This window comes from Archocentrus centrarchus, chromosome 1, assembly GCF_007364275.1.
Source record: "Archocentrus centrarchus isolate MPI-CPG fArcCen1 chromosome 1, fArcCen1, whole genome shotgun sequence".
Taxonomy (NCBI): domain Eukaryota; kingdom Metazoa; phylum Chordata; class Actinopteri; order Cichliformes; family Cichlidae; genus Archocentrus; species Archocentrus centrarchus.
Genome location: NC_044346.1, coordinates 40,361,339 through 40,377,800, shown reverse-complemented (window position 1 = coordinate 40,377,800; position 16,462 = coordinate 40,361,339). Strand labels below are relative to the sequence as shown.

The window sequence follows — 16,462 nt, the reverse complement described above, 5'->3', positions numbered from 1 at the left end:
AACGAATTTGGAATATTGGATTTTCGAATGGTTTCCCAGTAAGACTGAAGGCTGTTGGAAAAACAAGCAGCCTGTTCCAAAACAACATTTGTTATCAGGAATTCGGCTCCCCTGCCGGCCTTGGGTTGGCAACCATATCTCTCTCCAGGGCTCTGTGTGCGGCTGCTCTCTCCCCCACTCCGCGTTGTGATTTGTGAAGCTGGGTCTGGTGTATCACGGCCGTTGATGAAATTCCACCACTATCAGCGAACTGTTTTGGCTGGATCCTGGCATCTGGCTCCACAATGCCCCCACCTCTCGTCTCCGTCTGCATCCCCTCCTGACCTGACCTCACCTACCGCCGCTGTCCTTGCTTTACATGTGCAAATGCTTTGCTAAGGTGGTTTTTTTTGGACCCATCTGGTACAGTGCTCAAAAGAGCACTGTACCAGATGACTTTTTTTTTTAACCTAACTTCCCCATGATGTGTTGTTTTCTCCTCCTGCCAAAGGTAGCGCCGCAAGTAAACGGCTGCATGACCCGAGGACACATATCCCCCTATGTGTGTTGTGTTTGTGTATTTGGATGGTGTTCTGTAACTGCAATTTCCAATGTGTGAACTTGTTCACCCACATGGCAATAAAACTTCATTCATTCATTCATTGGGCTCTGGAACCAGTCTCCTGGAGAGGGGCTGAACTCTGTTCCAGTCTGGAGTTGCCCTCGGTGAGAGGCAGCAAGCTGGGGTGGATATTCTTGTATCCCCTCGGCTGCCTGCCTCAGCTGCCTGTACGTTGGAGTTTTTACCGGTGGATGAGAGGGTTGCTTCCCTGTGCCTTCAGGTCAGGGAATGGGTCCTACTGTTTGAGCTTATGCGCCAAATGACAGTTCAGAGTACCCATCCCTTTTGAAGTCACTGGGCGGGGTGCTCAAGAGTGCTCCATCCGGTGACTCCATCGTCCTACTGGGTGAGACCTGGAGGGGCATGATTGGGAGGAATGCCCTGTCTCATCTGAACCCGAGTGGTGGACTTCTGTGCAAACCACAGTTTGTTCATAACAAACACCATGTTCAAACATAAGGATTGTCCACAAGTGCACATGGCACCAGGACACCCTAGGTCACAGGTCAGTGATTGATTTTGTAACACTCGAGTGAAGAGAGGAGCTGAGCTGTCAACTGATCACCACCTGGTGGTGAGTTTGATCAGGTGGTGGGGGAGGATGCGGGACAGACCTGGCGTACCTAAATGTATAGTGACGGTGTGCTGGGAATGGCTGGCAAAGGCCCCAGTTTGCAAGATCTTCAACTCCCACTTCTAGCAGAACTTCGACAGCATCGAAAGGGAGGCTGAGGACATTGAGTCCAAATGGACCATGTTCTGCACCTCCATTGTTGAGGCTGCTGCTCAGAGCTGTGGCTGCAAGGTGGTTGGTGCCTGTCATGGTGGTAATCCCTGAACCAGATGGTGGTCAGTGGAGGTGAAGGGAGCCATCAAGCTGAAGAAGGAGTCCTATCGGGCCTGGTTGGCCTATGTGACTCCAGAGGCAGCTGACAAGTGGCAGAAATGAGTTTCCTCCAAAGGATGGCTGGCCTCTTCCTTAAGGATAGGGTGAAGAGTGCAGCCATTCAAGAGGGGCTCAGAGTAGAGCCGCTGCTCCTCCACGTCAACAGGAGCCAGTTGAGGTGGTTTGGGCATCTGACCAGGATGCCTCCTGGGCACCTCTTGGGTGAGGTGTTCCGGGCATGTTCCACTGGGAGGAGGCCTTAGGGCAGACCTAGGACGTGCTTATATCTCTCGGCTGGCCTGGGAATGCCTTGGGGTCCCCCCAGACAAGCTGGGGGAGGTGGCTTGGGAGAGGTAGGTCTGGGCTTCTTTGCTGCTGCCCCCTGTGACCTGGCCCTGGATAAGTGGAAGAAAATGAATGGATGACTGGATGGGTGGCTGGACTGATGGATGGATTAATTGTGTTATTGTGTGCAAGTAGAAATCATTTATGCTTTCTAAAGAAAATGAATATGTTTAGAAATGCTATGATGAAAATCCCTTTTTCTACTAAAAAAGCACTTGGCAAAATGTTGACAAAAACTTCTAATTCCATAGGGGGCTGTTAATTTTGTCCAAATCTTTATATAATTACTGACTTTGAGTCTGCATGAACTGATTTTATGTCCATTTGCATGCAGATATAGCATGCAGGCTAAGTTAACCAGTTAGCTAAATATTTGATTTGATTGTTGTATACAGAAATATTAATAAATAAATAACTGTAGATCATTATTCAACTAATATTACCATGGAACAGATGAAATTACATCATGTGTTTTATTAAACCTGATAACTGGGGGCTCTGCACTGCTTTGGATTCCCTGTTTCTGCTGCATTTGTAGCACTGCTACTTTGTAAAGTGATAATGTGTCAGATGTCAGCTCAAGCTACTGCCCAGAGGTGGCCAAACATGACAGATACTGCTCTACAATGGTGCATGACCTACGCAGCTATCAAAATTATATACACAAAATTAACATTAGTGAAAGCCTTTCAGGTGAGTTATCGACACCACTTATGATAACTTCATGCATGTAAGTAGGTTCAGCAAAATAAATGTGACAGTTTTCATGGAAGCCTGTGTTATTTATTTATTAGTTTATTAAACCCTATAAATTATAACATATAGGTATATCTGTTTATTAGCACAACAATACAATGTTTTAGTAGATAGGAAAGAATGTATTTGATACCAAGGTTTCCAGCATTTTTCAACACCAGGATGTGTTTTTATTATTTCCTATTACATTAAAATACCAAAGAACCAGGTGAAATTAAATGTCATGAAAAAAGAGTAACATTTTCTTTGTACACTTTTGGGGAGGGGGGTCTGAAAAAGAGTACTCTTTGTACACTTTGGAAAATGTTGATAATTGTGAATAACCCCTAAGTCAGCCATTATTATTCATGTGCATGACTTAACTTCTGCTGCTTCATACCTACACTGATACGGACCGGGTAATGTGCATCATGCACAGGCTAGTACAAGATCACGAAAAAGGATTTTTAACATGTTTATCAGCCATTTGATTTTTTTTAAAAAATGTAGCAGTTTATACTGTAAATAAGAGTAACAGTGTGTACATGTCATGCTTTAACCCATCAGTGAACCATTCTGAAGCATGGAAAAAATAGTTGATGAAAGACTGTTATTTACTCTGGTCCCTCTAGATCAGGGCTCTTCAACTCCAGGCCTCGTGGCCCAGTGTCCTGCAGGTTTTAGATGTGTCTCTGCTTCAACACACCTGAGTCAAATATAGAAGTCATTAGCAGCACTCTGGAGAACTTAACTGCATACTGAGGAGGTAATTCAGCCATTTGATTCAGGTATGTTGGATCAGGGACACATCTAAAACCTGCAGGACACCGGCTCTTGAGGCCTGGAGTTGAAGAGCCCTGCTCTAAATGATTTTCCTCCCATAAATATACTTCACATTGTATGTTATGTAACTAGGATCAATGAGGGGAGCAAAAAGTATTATTTTATTCATTTTTATTACACATAAACAATTGAGTTGTCCCCCTTTTTTAAAAAGTGTTTTAAGGTTAGGCTGGAGAGTATAGGAGGCTCTCAGAGCTGGGTGCATTATAGCATTGCTCATTCAAATATCTGTAGTTGGTTTACAGTTTTCATCAACAATTCAGACAGCAAGCAATGTCAGATGTGACTATGGAGCCTCATCCATATACACAATGCAGATATTTTTAGCTGTTTTGCACTGCATACTCCAGGTTACAATGGAGTTCTCACTGAGCTGAGTTGTATTTCAATGTTAAAAATAAGTCCTTTGTGGAAAATAAAATTCAGTTTGTTTTCCTTTATTTCTGTCATTTTGTGTTGTGGTAATGTGATTAAAAAATCAAACAAAATATATAGCTTAATATCAAAACACCGAGTAAATGACAGTTGACTGCTTTGTGGTGGGTTTCAGCTGCAGCTGTCTGCTTGTATAACTGCAGCTCATGTTATCAGCCTGCTCTGTTTTACTGAAGGAAGACTATAGTCTGTAAAAACCCATTCTGACTGGACTGTCATCAGATAATACTCAACCACGCTGCCATCCAGGTGTGATGATAGAATGTAAACTGATTAAAATCAGCTGCAGAGACACACAACAAACAGGAAAACCAGGTCAAAGTTAGAGCCTGCAATTTCCTCCACAATGTACCTGACAACTAATTATTCTTCTCTTTCATGATTATGTGGTGAAAGTCCTACTGAGTGAGGATGAAATCATTCAGAGACAGCATATATTCTCCTGATGGGCAGCATCCAGTGAGAACTCGGGCGACCGGCAAATGCATTTTCTGCAAAAGTCACAAGGTTTCAAAAACAAATTCTGACATTCAGGCTGAATTAGGTTTGGTTTGGATTTTACTCTTTAACCTTTTACTCTTTCAAAGGAGCCCAGAGATTTTTGTTTAAGCATTGTTCATGACTCCAGATGACCCTTTTGACGCGTGACCGTACACAAAAGCAGTCTGCACACAGGTGAGGAGTCTTCTTTTAGCTCTTCCCTTTAGGGGCAGTCACAGTGGATCATCGGTCTCCCTCACTCTATCCCAGCATCCTCCTCTGTCACACCAACCCTCTGCATGTCCTCCTTCACAACATCCATGAACCTCCTCTGAGGTCTTCCTCTTCTCCTGCCTGGCAGCTCCATCTTTAACATCCTTCATCCAATATATTCACCATGCCTCCTCTGCACATGTTCAAACCATCTCAGTCTCTCTAACTCTGTCTCCAAATCACTCAGCCTGAACTGTCCCCCTGATGGACTCATTTCTCCCAATAAAAATCTTACCATCTTCAACTCTGCCACCTCCAACTCAGGCTCCTGTCTTTTTGTCAGTGCCACAGTCTCCAAATCATAAATCATAGCAAATCTCACTAGAGTCTTTTGAAACTTCCCTTTCACTCTTGCAGCTCTCCTCTGTCACAAATCACCCCTGAGACTCATCTACACCCACTCCACCCTGCCTGAACTCTCTTCTTCACCCCTCTGGGGCACTGTCTTGTTTGCATTGTTTACCCCAGGTATTTAAACTTGTCCACCTTCACTATCTCTACTCCTTGCATTTTCATCTTTCCACCTGTCTCCTTCTCACATACTCTAACTTTCTTCTACTGACTTTCATTTCTCTTCTCTCCAGATCATACCTCTACTTCCACCTACTCACAATGCTTTATATTGTAGATATTTATATTGTAAAGACCCTACAATAATACAGAGAAAACCCAACAGTCAAAACGACCCCTTATGAGCAGCACTTGGTGACAGTGGGAAGGAAAAACTCCCTTTAACAGGAAGAAACCTCCAGCAGAACCAGGCTCAGGGAGGGGGGGTCATCTGCTGAGGGGGTAGAGAGACAGAGATTAATATCAATTAATGATTAAATGCAGAGTGGAGTATAAACAAAGTAAATAAGGTGAATGAAAAGAAACAGTGCATCATGGGAACCCCCCAGCAGCCTAGGCCTATAGCAGCATAACTAACGGAGGGTTCAGGGTCACCTGATCCAGCCCTAACTATAAGCTTGATCATAAAGGAAAGTTTTAAGCCTAATCTTAAAAATAGAGAGGGTGTCTGTCTCCTGAATCCAAGCTGGGAGCTGGTTCCACAGAAGAGGGGCCTGAAAGCTGAAGGCTCTGCCTCCCATTCTACTCTTAAGTATCCTAGGAACCACAAGTAAGCCAGCAGGCTGAGAGAGAAGTGCTCTGTTGGGGTGATATGGTACTATGAGGTCTTTGAGATAAGATGGGGCCTGATTATTGAAGACCTTGTAGGTGAGGAGAAGGATTTTAAATTCTATTCTAGATTTAACAGGGAGCCAATGAAGAGAAGCCAATATGGGAGAAATCTGCTCTCTCTTTCTAGTCCCTGTCAGTACTCTAGCTGCAGCATTTTGGATCAGCTGAAGGCTTTTCAGGGAGCTTTTAGGACAGCCTGATAATAATGATCTGATCAGATCAGATGATCAGTTAGCTGTTTTACAACTACTCTTTCAAGGATTTTTGAGAGAAAAGGAAGGTTGGAGATTGGCCTATAATTAGCTAAGACAGCTGGGTCAGTGATGGCTTTTTACGTAATGGTTTAATTACAGCCACCTTGAAGGCCTGTGGTACATAGCCAACTAATAAAGACTGATTGATCACATTTAAGATTGAAGCATTAATTAATGGAAGGACTTCTTTGAGCAGTCTAGTAGGAATGGGCTCTAATGAACACGTTGATGGTTTGTAGGAAGTAACTATTGAAGTTAACTCAGAAATGAATAATTTTTCTCTAATCTAAAATTTTATGTGTAAAGAAATCCATGAAGTCACTACTAGTTAAAGTGAAAGGAATACTCGGCTCTACAGAGCTCTGACTCTTTGTCAGCCTGGCTACAGTGCTGAAAACAAACCTGGGGTTGTTCTTATTTTCTTCAATTAATGATGAATAGTAAGATGTCCTAGCTTTACGGAGGGCTTTTTTATAGAACAACAAACTCTTTTTCCAGGCTAAATGAGCATCTTCTAATTTAGTGAGACGCCATTCCCTCTCCAGCTTTCGGGTTATCTGCTTTAAGCTGTGCATTTGTGAATTATACCACGGAGTCAGGCACTTCTGATTTGAAGCTTTCCTTTTCAGAGGAGCCACAGTATCCAAAGTCGTACGCAGTGAGGATGTAAAACTATTGACGAGATAATCGACCTCACTGGGAGCAGAGTTTAGGTAGCTGCTCTGCACTGTGTTGGCACTGAAGATAATATCAACATATCAGCCAGCTTTCTCCCTTTACTGGTCATAGTCCTTACATTTAGAGTCCCCACTCTCAGCTCCACACTCCTTCCTTTCCTTCTCTCTCACTGTCTCCTAACACATCTTCCCCCCTCTCCTCTTCCTTTGTCTTCAGTCAACAGTAGCACAGTTTCCACCCGCACCCATTTGGCCAACCAACCACCAGGCCACCAGAGGCAGTCCTTGTTAACCCGGCTAATCTGGTTGGGAAATCTCATTCTTAATGATTCACGTTTGATTTGGCAAAGATTTTGCAGTGGATACCCTTCCTGGCTCAACCCTCCCCATTTATCTGGGACCGGTGCTAGGAGTACAGTGGCTTGTGGGCTGTACAGGTGCAGAGTTTATGGGTTCTTAAATCTATGCACCATTATGTAATGGTTTTAAAAGAAGACCCAAGCCCATAACGAATTGTTGCTACCTCTAATGTTTTTTGGAGCCTTTAACCTCAGCCCTACACCACTTCTTCCAGCTAGTTATGCTGGTCAATGGTGACACGTCTCAGGTGGCAACTGCTGCTGTTTGTATGATGAGTGAACTCATCATGGTGATTCCACTAAAGTCGCTTTTGGTGGGTGATGTCAGTAATAATAACAGGAAATAATGGCATTATAATTTAAAAAAATGTAAAAATACTGAACAATTTTAGATCAACTGCTAAATAAGAAGAAACTGCACCTGCCAGCAGTCATGAACATTGAAGTTAGCCATAAAGACAAAAGTATTGTTGTACCAGGATCTAAACAAGTGTTATTTTGCTCTCGAGTTGGTTTTAACATGGCAGTCAGTGTGGAGTCATGTGACCACTTAAAAAACTGCAGTTTGAGCTACTGTTGAGCCCACTTCCCCTTTCAGAGCTGGAGTCTGATGCTTGGCTTGTTTTCTGTGTTTGTTATGACACTTAAAAAAAGTCACACACACTTTATTTTTCACTGTTAATGATAGAATAACTATTCCTGACATGCCATCGCAGACATGATTACAGCTGTTATGAAGAATAACTAGTCCTGATGTGCCATCGCAGACATGATTACAGCTGTTATGATAGAATAACTATTCCTGACATGCCATTGCAGACATGATTACAACTGTTATGATAGAATAACTAGTCCTGCCGTGCTATCGCAGACATGATTACAGCTGTTATGAAGAATAACTAGTACTGATGTGCTATCGCAGACATGATTACAGCTGTTATGAAGAATAACTAGTCCTGATGTGCTATCGCAGACATGATTACAGCTGTTATGAAGAATAACTAGTCCTGATGTGCCATCGCAGACATGATTACAGCTGTTATGATAGAATAACTACTCCTGCTGTGCCATCGCAGACATGATTACAGCTGTTATGAAGAATAACTAGTCCTGATGTGCCATCGCAGACATGATTACAGCTGTTATGAAGAATAACTAGTCCTGATGTGCTATCGCAGACATGATTACAGCTGTTATGAAGAATAACTAGTCCTGATGTGCCATCGCAGACATGATTACAGCTGTTTTGATGCTTTGTTGCTGAATTCCTGCTAAGCGGTGGTTTCTCTTTGTGCAGAGGGGTTTGGTATTTGTTGGTAGAGGGACCCTGAGGCTCAGAGCGGAGCCCGGCTCACACACTGGGCGGGGCTTGTTGTGTATTTCAGGACCCCACCGTCCATACCGCCGTACTGGGCTTAGTGACGTCAGAGCGGGCTGCAGCTATCTGCAGGTCACGAAAGATGGCGGCGGAGGAGAGCAGGTCGAAGCAGTCGAATCATAAAAACAGCATCTTTAAAGAAGGTAACGAATATCTCTGTAATCATATATTGAGCGACGTTAGTAAGGTGACAGGCCGCAGGGAGCATCGGTGTGCGTGCTGCTGGAGCCGGAGCGGCTGCGGTGCGCTTTCTGAACCACAAACGTTGTGAAACGACTGCAGGCAGCAAATCATCGCGTCAGCCGTCGTTTCGCGTCCTGCTGCGGGTGAGAGCGTCCCGCTGTGTTCGAGCGGTAAAATATGCCTAAAAACAAAGTGGTGTTGTAATGGTGCCACTGAGCGTGGGTTCTGTGGGCCGGGGCCCACTCACGCTGAGCAGCGCCCGGTTACGGCGGAGCCGGCGTTAAGTCCTCACCTGCGGCTCCGTGTGTGTTGTTAGCAGCGGTGCTAACCGCTCGGAGCTGATTCGTCACTCCTGTAGAAACCGAGGTTCCTAACATCCGCTCTGATCATTTACCGGCAACATCGGCGTGCTGACCGAACCTGCTGTATCATCGCGCCGGATAACGGGGCGGCGCACCGGCTACTAAACGTTACACAGCATCCCTCTGGATGCTGTGTAACGTTAGCAGCCGGTGCGCCGCCCCGTTACACCGTCCCAAGGCTGCCCTCCACCTCCAGCTGAAGTTCCCTCTGAAATGGCTTCCTCTGCTCACAAAACTCGTGATGTTAACAGGAACCCGCAAAATGAACGTCTGAGTTATTAAATGCAGCTTTTTAAATAACCACGAAACGATAAGCGTGTGTTGTGGGCTCTGACTGCACGCTGTACTGTGCACTACTGTGCTGAGCTATCATCCAAGCATTTAATGGTAGAGGTCAGAAGGAATAAGCAGTGGGGTCAGTTCGTATTCCTGCTGTGGTGTCTTCTCGTGGCTGGCTGTTTGAGGAACTCTTTAAAATGTTACCAGCTTAGTCCTTTGGGGGTCTCGGTGGGCTGCAGCATCACAAAGTCCTCACTGTGTTTTAAAGCGAGCGGTTTTTGCAGCACAGGCCATGAAGTTTCCTGGTGTGTTTGGACCTGTTTGCTGTTACAGCTGCAGAGGAGCGCGCGCGCGTGTGTGTGTGTGTGTGTGTGTGTGTCTGTGTGTGTGTGTGTGTGTGTGTGTGTGTTGGTGGAGACCAAACTGGAGTATCAGTAGTCATGTGATTTGTATGTAATTGTGCTAGTATATTTGGCCTCTCCCCAGAGTCAGTCTTTGACTGCAGATCTGAAGGCTCAGCCAGATCATAATGGGGCTTCTTGAGGCTTGATAATTGTGTCTGAGCCTCTGATAAGCTTTTTCATAGAAGCACTTTAAGACAGACTAGCACACTTCTGACTGAATGTGTTTTTCTTATAACGGCTAAGGATGGGATGCAGGAAAAAAATCACATACAATATTTGTGGGGAAACTTTTCCACACTAAAGAGAGCCGTGGATAGACGGTGAGCTTCTGTGTATTTTGGAGCCATTTTAAAAGCAAGATTAAATCTGGAGAAGAGTCAGTCAGCTGGGGGTTATTCAGTGTTTGCTAGGGGAGGAGAGCTTTATATGGAGGAAGTTGGACACTTTAAACTGAATATGAAGCGATCCATCCTCCAGAAAATCTGCCTGATCACTGTTGATGTGTTGTAGAACTAATGTAAGAAACTGAGGTGTTACTGCAGCAGACATGATCAGATGAGCCACATCTTTCCACTTTATCATCAGTATTAGGTCAGCAGTTAGAGATGCTTTTGCACTCAGTTCTTTTCCTCTGTTGGCTGGCAAGTTAAAAAGTTTTTATCACAGCCAACATGTGCTCAGCAGGGAGTGAGAATCTGTTAAACCTCTGGCCTGCGCTTGTAGTTGTCTCACAGCTGTATTACAGTATTGTAATGACTGAGATTCGACTTAAATACAGCTCAGGTACACCCACTGTATTGTCTTAGTCCTCTTTAGATTCAAAACATAACCATGTAAATGAAAGAAACCCGTTCGTTAACACATGCGGAAAAAACGCTGCAGAATGAGAAAGCACAGTAAACAGGAACGCTGCAGGGTTATCGGCTCATATCGGCAGGATTATGTTAATCATGTGATTAGGCTCATGAAACACTTAGACCATCAGTGCTGACACGTGGTTAGTTTAAGTTCAGACTCTGCAGTATCCAGGTGTGCTGATGGTTTTTAAAGTGTACCTCTGGTGCCCTCTGAACCTGGTTGTGTGTTCGGTTTGCGACCTTTCTTTGTATATGTGCCGTCATAAAGGTGGTGGTGTCATTTTTCTTCACTTGTCTTCACCTGGGTTGAGCTAACAGGGAATCGCAGAGGTGTGGTGTGGGGTAATGACCCTGAACTCCTGGCTGTATTATATATTATAAACTGGATCATATATATTCAGGACTTGTACATGCCTCCTTATCTAACCAGTGCTCAGATTTCTAGATGTTGCAGTGCTGTCATAATGAGTTGGGTTGAGGGTTAGGGTTGGCATTCATTCCCGACTCAGTAAGGCCATGTTTACAGTGTTGCTGTCACATTAGTAACTGTAGGCATGTATTAAATACAATTTACAAACTCAGTTTTAATTGCTGGATTTACAGAAAATCATGCTGTTCAGTGTGCAGAGGCTGTGAACAACTACAGTCTGTCCAGGTAGCCTACAGCTTCTGTCCACTGTGCTCATTTTCAGTGTGGAAACAACACAATAAAACTACTGCTTCACTCAACCCAGCATGCAGCCGAGCAGAGGCTCAGTACACACTTTATTTTAGAATTCAACACTAAAGCTAACAGGTGTAAACAGACTGCTTCCTATAGAGCGCTTTCCTACTCCAGCACTCAAAACACTTATACAGCATCTTACACACACACGTCTACCTTTTAATCTTTTAATTGCACACACACACCAATGAATGCATCGGGATTCAGTATCTTGCCTAAGGACACTTTTGCATGCAGAGTGGAGCAGCCGGGGATCGAACCACCAACCTTCTGATTAGTAGATGACCCACTCTCCCTCCTGAACCTCAGCCAGGTGTCTGGTTTTTGAGCAGCGTATATGGACTTGGTTCGGGATCCTCTTAACGTTGTAACAACCATGTTGCCCAGCTTGACTCATCCCGTGTTCAGGTATGCTGTACAGTAGCTGTGATGTCACACAGTCCGCGGTCTGTTTAAACGCTGTGACCGTGGAACCCGTCTCAGCCTGCTTTGTTTCTGTGCTACTTCAGCTAGCATGTTAATGCTGCTAACAGTCTGTGTTTAACAAAAAGCTGCATGAAGGTGCACTTTGGTTGTTGCTGTTATATGGTTGTCATTTTTACTTTACCATATAAAGCGCCCTGAGGCGGCTGTGATTTGCTGCTATAGAAATAACATTGAAAGTATTTCTTAAAAAAAAAAAAAAGTATTTCTTAAATGTCTTTGACTACAATAAGGAGTCTGCCTTTGTGCAAAGGTTTTAAATCAGCTGAAGCTCTGAATGAGGTCATTTCAAACGGTTTAACCACAACACCCCCAACCCGCTCCCCAGGATTTCATCTTTCACTTGCTTCCTTTTTCCTGCCACTACAGTCATGTATCTACAGTGGGTCTATATTCAGTGTGAGATGATGTTTCACATTTAACCTGACTGGGGTGGGGGTTGTACTGTTGAATTGTTTAAGCTTAAGCTAACACTGCATTTGTGTTTTGTACTGGAGAAGTGCTCTTCCTCAGGCAGTCTCATGCATGTACATGTGCTGGGCACGTTTGTGTTTTGTGCTGCTGCCTGCAGAGCGCTCACATGGCCTCTCCAGCTGAACTGAAGGAAGACGCTGAGCTGCTCCCCATCAGGCGGCTCACGCACCACAGCATCGTCTCACCTTTCACCTGGAGGTCTACTCTGGTCTCAGTTTAACATTACTATAACAAGTAATAAAAAAAATAAGTAATTCCAACACTTAAATTGGTGCTGTCATTTAAAAAAATATTATTTAGTGATGGCAAAGACTGAAACTATAACCCCATATCTGAGTTACTACAGCTAATCAAATATTAAATGGCTTAAATACTGCAGGCACTTCCTAACAAAAGCATTTACAAAATTATTCAAAGTTATGAGTTTTAGCTGTGACAGTCTGATGTGTCTGATAAGTTTCTCTGAGCAGCTGCTCATTATCGGCTCCACGTCAGCAGAGCTGATATGATATGAGCCGTTGTCAGCTTTTGCTAAATTTGCTGCTCCTCGGTCATTTATAGCTGATCTTCTAAACTTGGCACAAGTCCTTTTTGGGTAAAACTCTGCAAAACAGGGGAGAAGGATTTTCCATTTTTGACTTTTTGAATGAATTTTTCCAGAAATGCTGCACATTGATGTTTCCCTTTAATCCCCACTTCTCCCTGATTCCTAGGCTGACTCTTCTGAAACTTTGTGTGAGCGTTCATTGGGCAAAGGTCTGCAGAATGTTCCAGACACTTGGAACATTTTTTGGAACATTTTTTGGAACCGTTTTTCCTGATAGACAGGAAAAACGGGGGGGGGGATACAGGGGCACATTTTAAATCTTTGACAAATATTCAACATTTATAAGAATAGGTATCACCTCAATGATGGCTGACCTACAAACAAACACAGCGGCGCTCTATAGACAACACGTCTCTTGTTTGTATGATTGATTTTTATTTTATTTATTTTTTTATTTTTTAAACTTGCATGGAGAGGGGAGGAATGATGCTCCTGTCAAGCTCAGTATGTATGTTCTTGCATATATGAGTAGCTTTGCATAATTCAATTCAAATGATCCTTATTTGTCTTGTGCTGTGCCGATGTGACCAATTGGATGGGGACCAGAATCACCCAAAAGACTCAAATGTGACCTGATACAATGGAAGCAGATCTGTAGGGCAGTGAAGCATCACTGCTGCCATACAAGGAGAGCTGAAAGCTTTACCAGTTGGAAGGTTAAAACTGGCTTTTATAAATCTATTTACTGTAAACCTCAGGTCAGCCCATAATGGCAGTGACCCCCCAAGCTTTCCTCTTGGCTTAAATCCTGTGAATGCTCTCTAACCAGAGGAGATCAGGAAACTTTTTTTTTTTTCCTCCAATCCAGTAGTTTTGATTTGAGTTCATTTTATTAATCCCAGTGGGGAAACTTCAGCCTTCAGGACTACAGCCAGGCTCCTCATAATAGACCTTATTCACACTGTAAAGAGTACTTTATTTAATGCATTTGTTTTAAAACACCACAGTAACAGTGTTTGAACTGCCAGCATTTTCTCATGAACCTGTTCAGCTGCAGCAGTGGGAAAGCATCTGCTGGGCTCTCACTGGCTTTAGTTTCCAGATTAGTGTCAGTGACATTGCTTTATGACAGCTGTGCTAGTCTGAATTTTTCTCAGTCTATGCTCATAGAAAAATTATAATATAGTATGTAGACAAGTGAATGGCTTACAGCTGGACAGCATATAAGAGAGGAAACATAAATGTGTTCAGAGCAGTGATGCATATCTGCACAGGTAATGTGCAGATATGAAATTTCCCCGTTGTGGGACTAAGAAAGGAATTTCTTATCTTAGGTAGATTTTGCTGCAGATTGTTGATTAAATCAGATTAATGATACATTTGAATGTGGACAGACCAAACCAGCTGGCTGTGGCTGTAGAGCAGGTCACCTACTAATCAGAAGGTTGGTGGTTTGATTCCTGGCTGCTCCAGTCTGCATGTCAAAATATCCGTGGGCAAGATACTGAATCCCGAATTGCTTTACAATGTGTTCATTGGTGTGTGAATGACAGAAAGCACGTACGCATAGAGGGGGGGGGAGTGCTCATATGAGTGCGTGTGAATGAGGCATGTTGTAAAAAAACACTTGGCTCAGGTGGAAAAGTGCTATATGTACCATTTACTGACTGTGGAGCTGGGAGTCACAACACAGCATTGCTGTTACCCTATTTTAACCTGTCAGCTAAAGCTGAGCACAGGAAACAGAAAAGATCGCCATTGGTGCTTGGTTTCACACGGGGGGGAGGTCACTGTTCCGGCTTGTTTTAAGTATTTATACAGGTAGCTGGTCAGGTCAGTGGGTGATCCAGTTAGCTGTGGCTCTAAGGGATGTTACTGGGTCCTCTGCTTTATAGTGTTTGTACTATTAACTTGTGCTTGCAACCATGGCCTGTAGGGTTAACATGCACCATGAACGCAGCACTGTGTAGTGCTGGACACACATACGTCAGTGAGTTTTTGGCTTCCAGCATAATGGGAAAGAAGGCAGACTATACGGAGTGTTTCAGTCTGGTTTTTATGAATTATTGGCTGCATGCTTCACTGTGCACACACAGTGGACTCTTTACAGGCAAACTCCTGTTACATTATACTCCAATTTAAAATAGAGACAGGCAGAAATGACCCCTTTTTGATAATAAAAGGATCAATGCTGCCCCCCCCCCCCCACCCCAAATTCATATTCATTTTAAAGAGTGATTGAGTATGAACTTATCGAAAAACTCACCTGCTTCAACAAGTGATGGTTATATGTAGAGATATTGACATGAAATTGTAGCAAAACATGTTACATTTAACAGCAATGTGCACGAAAAATCAGTTCACACTGAAAAGGGTCTTCAGGGTTTCCGCGGGGTAGTAAATTAAATGAGCTCAAATTAAGGCTATTAAAAGGTAACTAAACAGAATTTGACTTGGTAGTAAATTTTTCATCACCCCTTCAATATATGTTGACTTTTTCATTGATGCAGACTTTTTAAGTTCATTTAACTATAAAATCTGTATAAAAATACACTGCTCAAAAAATAAAGGGAACACTTAAACAACACAATATAACTCCAAGTAAATCAAACTTCTGTGAAATCAAACTGTCCACTTAGGAAGCAACACTGACAATCAATTTCACATGCTGTTGTGCAAATGGAATAGACAACAGGTGGAAATGATTGACAATTAGCAAGACACACTCAACAAAGGAGTGGTTCTGCAGGTGGGGACCACAGATCACTTGTCAGTACCTATACTTTCTGGCTGATGTTTTGGTCACTTTTGAATGTTGGTGGTGCAACCCAGCAGCAGGACCCCTACCTCCGCCTTTGTGCAAGGAGGAACAGGAGGAGCACTGCCAGAGCCCTGCAAAATGACCTCCAGCAGGCCACAAATGTGCATGTGTCTGCACAAACGGTTAGAATCCGACTCCATGAGGATGGTATGAGGGCCCGACGTCCACAGATGGGGGTTGTGCTCACAGCCCAATACCGTGCAGGATGCTTGGCATTTGCCAGAGAACACCAGATTCGCCACTGGTGCCCTGTGCTCTTCACAGATGAAAGCAGGTTCACACTGAGCACATGTGACAGACGTGACGGAGTCTGGAGACGCCATAGAGAGCGATCTGCTGCCTGCAACATCCTTCAGCATGACCGGTTTGGCAGTGGGTCAGTAATAGTGTGGGGTGACATTTCTTTGGAGGGCTGCATAGCCCTCCATGTGCTCGCCAGAGGTAGCATGACTGCCATTAGGTACCGAGATGAGATCCTCAGACCCCTTGTGAGACCATATGCTGGTGCGGTTGTCCCTGGGTTCCTCCTAATGTAGGACAATGCTAGACCTCATGTGGCTGGAGTGTGTCAGCAGTTCCTGCAAGATGAAGGCATTGAAGCTATGGACTGGCCCGCCCGTTCCCCAGACCTGAATCCAATTGAGCACATCTGGGACATCATGTCTCGCTCCATCCACCAACGTCACACTGCACCACAGACTGTCCAGGAGTTGGCAGATGCTTTAGTCCAGGTCTGGGAGGAGATCCCTCAGGAGACCATCCGCCACCTCATCAGGAGCATGCCCAGTTGTTGTAGGGAGGTCATACAGGCACGTGGAGGCCACACACAATACTGAGCCTCATTTTGACTTGTTTTAAGGACATTACATCAAAGTTGGAT

At 44.0% G+C, this 16,462-nt stretch overlaps 1 protein-coding gene across 2 annotated transcripts in view; it reads left to right on the top strand.

Moving 5' to 3' along the window:
- Positions 1-8,496: 8,496 nt before the first annotated feature.
- Positions 8,497-16,462, top strand: part of LOC115782486 (atlastin-2) — a 43,173-nt gene continuing 35,207 nt past the window's right edge. For both annotated transcript variants that reach the window (XM_030732677.1, XM_030732669.1), the window contains exon 1: positions 8,497-8,591. In XM_030732677.1, the coding sequence (XP_030588537.1) occupies positions 8,531-8,591 (61 nt within the window). In that variant the 5' untranslated portion in view covers positions 8,497-8,530. The remainder of the gene's footprint in view (positions 8,592-16,462) is intronic.